The sequence below is a fragment of the Seriola lalandi genome, unplaced genomic scaffold (assembly GCF_002814215.2).
Source record: "Seriola lalandi dorsalis isolate HSWRI2012SDOR001 ecotype SW California unplaced genomic scaffold, Sedor1 jcf7180002054939, whole genome shotgun sequence".
NCBI classification, from domain to species: Eukaryota; Metazoa; Chordata; class Actinopteri; order Carangiformes; family Carangidae; genus Seriola; species Seriola lalandi.
Window position 1 is genome coordinate 98,972 of NW_019525659.1, and position 4,804 is coordinate 103,775.

Sequence of the window (4,804 nt, forward strand, 5' to 3'; positions counted from 1 at the left end):
GGTGATGGTGGGTTCAGTGAAATCATAGTGTCATTCAAGAGGCAAAGAAAGAGATACTGAGGAAAGATAGGATCACATTGTGTCACCACAACAGGTGTCATCAGACCAAGGAGAGAAAAAGAAAGTTTGGTGAAACTTTGGTGGCCGAGGATGTTTTCTATGTCTTACTGGTTCTGGTAGCATTTTCAAACCAGGTACACATCCTGTAACTGCAAAAAGTTGAACCCCCCCCCCCACCCAAAAAAGGGAAAAAAAAGGAATACTTTCAACAGTAATCATGAAAAATAAGTGAGGTACAGTCACAGTAACTGAGTTGTTGAGAACTCAGCGGAGGACGTTAATAAATACCAAGAAGAGAAACAGGAGGGCTCTTAACTTTGTCTTCTTTTTTTTGTGATAATCCTTTCCTCCTGTTTCATTATGTTGAGGCGGTAGGCATTGGGTTTTTCTAGTTTTTTGTTTGAGGTTGAAAGGTCTAAAGGGGTTTCAACTTTAAACTCCTAAAGAAGCCCCTCAACCCTTTTCCTGTTCTTTTTGTTGATGCTGTGCTGCGGTAGTGTTTACCCTCCGTTTCATGCCCTTCTGTCCAATCCCCATCCCAAACAGTAGAAACCAGCCAAGACCAGTAAAAACCAAACAAACTCAACCCAGCACAGAGGGATGTTCCACAGAGGCGTCTTCAAGCCCAGATTGACCTGTTGCTACCTGTGGCAAATGGACATCGACTGACATCAAGGCTTGAAGAAGGGTTCTAGACTGGACTGTGGCTGAGGGCTGGGCTGGACCGGGGTCAGAGGTTAGAAGGCGGAGCCAGTAATGGCATTGAGCTGCTTCATCAGTCCTTCTAGACTGGCCATCTGCTCTGACAGGTCATCCTGCTCGTAAACCTGAAAGACACAAAGTAGAGGTTACACATGCTGTGCAGCTTGAGCCTGATGAGGGCTTATCCATACAACAGGAACAGTATGTTAAGAGGTTTCTTATCTCAGGTTTGAGTTTACATTTTGTTTTACCATTCCTCCTGATCACAACCATATCCACTTACACAAACAATCAGTCAGTAAGTCAGTCAGTCAGAAAAGACAAGAAGTTTTCATTGAATCCATAGACTGTAAATAAAGATGGACGTAGCATATGTGACCTCACCCACAGCTTTCTGAAGAATGGTTTTGAGGTTGGATTGAGCTGTTCCGCCTCCCAGATAATCCAAAAATAAACGAAGAGGTGCGAATCTGATCTTTTCACATGAGTCATAATAATCAAACCCACTGAAACTGAGGTCTTAAAGGTAGAAAGTGGGACACAGTGAAAATGTGCAGGTTGACAAACTGTCCTCAGGTTAGATAACAGTGCGCCTCCGAGTCGATCACATCGAACATGTTGGGGGTGTTGCTGTCACTGGTCTGCAGGTGTTTCAAAGGAAAGGACACACTCACAGTGAGAACGGTTGCACTTTAATGCTGCAGATACCCTGTGATCACTGTGTAATGGTGTGTCTCCACTGAGTGGGTCGGCTTAAGTGCCTCCATCTGTGTGTGTGTATGTGTGTATGTGTGTGTTTGTGTGTGTGCATGCGAGTGACATTCATGTGCACATCTCTCACATATACACTTTCTCAGTGTGTTATATTGAGCGTGTCTTTCATGCAGAGTTTGTCCTTCCACATTGTCCTCAGCAATATGGAAAACTGATAAAGACACATATTTCTCAGACTTAAACACAGGTTTGTGTCAATGCACAACATCTTTACTTGTAGTGCATTCAAGTATTAGTATAATTGCTGTACTAATCCTTTATTAAAATACACTGCCACTAAGTGCAGCTACTTTAAAAATGTTCCAGAAGTCAAACATACGCAGACAGAAAATCTACAGTTATCAGTATAAAGTGAATCATCCAACAGCATATTACACCTGTGACAGCTGTTTTCTTTGTGTTTAATCATCTGTGTGTAAACCTATTTGATCAAGTGAATAATTTTGAAAATTGATGTGTTAAGATCAGTGATTGTATTTTGGAAATATATTGCTAAGAGTTGGTTCTAATGTTGTTTGTCTTGTATTTATAGTCATTTATATTTCTCTTGTCAAGTTCCAGCACTGCTTTTTAAACTCAACACTTGAAGCTGTGGGACCTAATTTTGCTTAACTTGGTTTGTATTTCACTGTATGTGTGTTCTCACAATGAGAAAATATAAATAATGTAAAATAATCTGGGTGGGCAAAAAGTTAAATAATGAAAGCAGGTGAATCATGACTAACATTTTCATCAACTCTTATTTTTTTGTGTGTATCTCCCTCCAGAGAGTCCTGGATGTGCTGATCCACATTTTAAAGTCAGATATCGGTCTGCTCTAGTTATAGCTTTTAACCTGACCAGAGAAAGTCATGTTGGACCAGCTTTTGACTGGTTTCTGCCTCAGGACAACTCAACTCCCCCTCCGGTCATATATAGATTTTTATATCGCCTTCATTTAAAACATCAATTGGGCCCAATCACAGCAGGACACAGCGGTAGGGGCGGCTGTGGCTCAGGAGGTGGAGTGGGTCGTCCACCCCGACTGCTCCAGTCCGCATGTTCAAGTATACTTGAGCAAGATGCTGAACTTCAGATTGCCCCTGGCTGTGCTACCAGTATGTCTGAGTGTGTGTGAAATAAAATGAGCGTGTGAATGAATAAATGCTTTGACTGGTTGATAAGACAGGAAAGGAGCTATATAATACACAAGTGCAGTCCATTTACCTAACAGTTAACAAACATCCTGAATCAAACCACAGCCAGTTCACCAGCTAACAGCTAACAGGCAGCTTCTGTCTCATGTCTTTCACAAGGATGTCAGCAGGTGCTCCACCACTAGTTGATGGACTGCCTTTAAATTTACAGATATTCATGGCCCCTGCAGGATTACTAGTTACCAGTTACAGTTACCTGACTCTTCATCCCATCACCAGTTCAACATGTTAGTCTGCTCTACACTTTGTTTTATGACCAAATAGCTATTGTTGGCTATAGTTTGTAGTGCTAATTAGCAAGCATTAGCCTGCTAAAATACTGCACTGAGAGGTGAAAATGGTAAACATTATAATGCTGATTTTAGTATTTAGCTCAGAGCCCGGCTGCATCTAAGTCCAGCCTTACAGAGGGGCAATAATGGCTGTAGAAAAAGTAATTAATTACTTTACTAATTACTCAGCTGTCAGCTTCATAAAGGTGACTTTGAACAACTCCAAATCCTCCACACCACTGCAGTTAAACAAGCAGGCAGCCCAGGGATTTACTGAATGTCCAGCAGCTAGCTCAGTCATGGCGACTGCACACAGCAAAGTATCACACCCTCAACTTGGGAACAGAGGTGAAGCCTGAAGGTATGTGAAGATATGAAGGGTTCATTCTATGACAACACAATGATTCTTAGTTACAGGTGATTATACACTAATTAAAACATAATTGTGGATATTATATTCTATTTCTGCCAACAAATCCAACTCAAATAATGAAAAATGTATTTATGTAAAGTCAGAGACTTTCAAAACCTTCTTTGTGTATTTAGTTTTAAACTCTCTCTGTGGCTTTTCGACAGGTGACATGAATCTCTCTTAAATGACTGTGGAGATTTATATTATAAGAAGAGAAAGGGCAAACAGCAGCTTTAAAGTTGTCCTTTATTTGTGTAATACCCACAGAATGTGATCTGTTGACCTGCCACTTTCACTCTGAATGAGACCAGAAAAAGCTCATCCAGAAGCCACACACACAGGTATTTTCCACTTTCCACAGATAAAAGAGGCTCAAAAGAGAACTACAAAAAACCCTGGTGACCTCACGATCTCATTTGTTGACTCATAACAGCAGACCTTCTTCCGTTTCATGGATAGGGTAAAACGCCAGTTGATGCTCAGTGTTTCTCTTTGACATCCTGTCATCTCTGTTGGCCTGGTGACCTGGATTCACATTCCTCTATAATCAGTCAGAGACTCATCCCAACACAGTGGAGTAAGCACAGTGCAAGTTTCGCACTGAGACATATTAATCTAAAAGACTGTTTACATCTCTCAAGCTTTCTGTCCACATGCTCTAATTTCCCCCTAAAATTGTGGTAAAGTGTTGAAGCTCTTCTGTTTCTGAGAGATCAGGGAGAGTTGGAGGAGAACAAATAGTTGATACAGACACGGTCTCATTTAAAAGATAACACTACACAGGAGCTGTTCAGTAGGCTTTGTACTGTACTGAGTCAAGGCTCAAAATACAGAACAACTTGTCAGTAGGAAAACCTGTTTGTTAATGAGAACTTGTTCTAAATTTGTGATTATCTGGAGTCAGTTTCTTTTGATTATCCTCTAAAACAGCTTGCATCGCACAGACTAATTCTTACTGCTGTGTTGCTCACTAAAGCTAACATTAGCTAATATATGACCCATTTAGATAGATAGATAGATAGATAGATAGATACTTTATTTATCCCCTAGGGGAAATTCATGTGTCCATCAGCTCGTTGTTGATAATAATAATAATAATAATAATAATAAAAACAATAATAAAAACAATTAATAACTAGAAAATTCCAGGGAAATTCTGAGTGCCACAGGGGCTACTGCCGGGATGAGTACATGATTTATTTCCAGTGTTCAAAAGTCACCCTGATCATATTCTGGTTTTGAGAAATGTCTTGATATAAAAGACTCTGATATAAAACAATGTCACATCCCTCCATCATGTATTATGTGGGAAATATCTCATATTCTGTCTTGTTTTTTTTAATAAAACAAGAGGCAACATGTCTTCAAACTGGCATTTAAAGGGTTAA

The 4,804-nt window shown here is 40.2% G+C and overlaps 1 protein-coding gene across 1 annotated transcript in view; it reads right to left on the bottom strand.

Moving 5' to 3' along the window:
• Positions 1–238: 238 nt before the first annotated feature.
• Positions 239–4,804, bottom strand: part of dcc (DCC netrin 1 receptor) — a 211,243-nt gene continuing 206,677 nt past the window's right edge. The window contains exon 28 of the mRNA XM_087171665.1: positions 239–887. Coding sequence (XP_087027791.1) covers positions 798–887 — 90 coding nt within the window. The 3' untranslated portion in view covers positions 239–797. The remainder of the gene's footprint in view (positions 888–4,804) is intronic.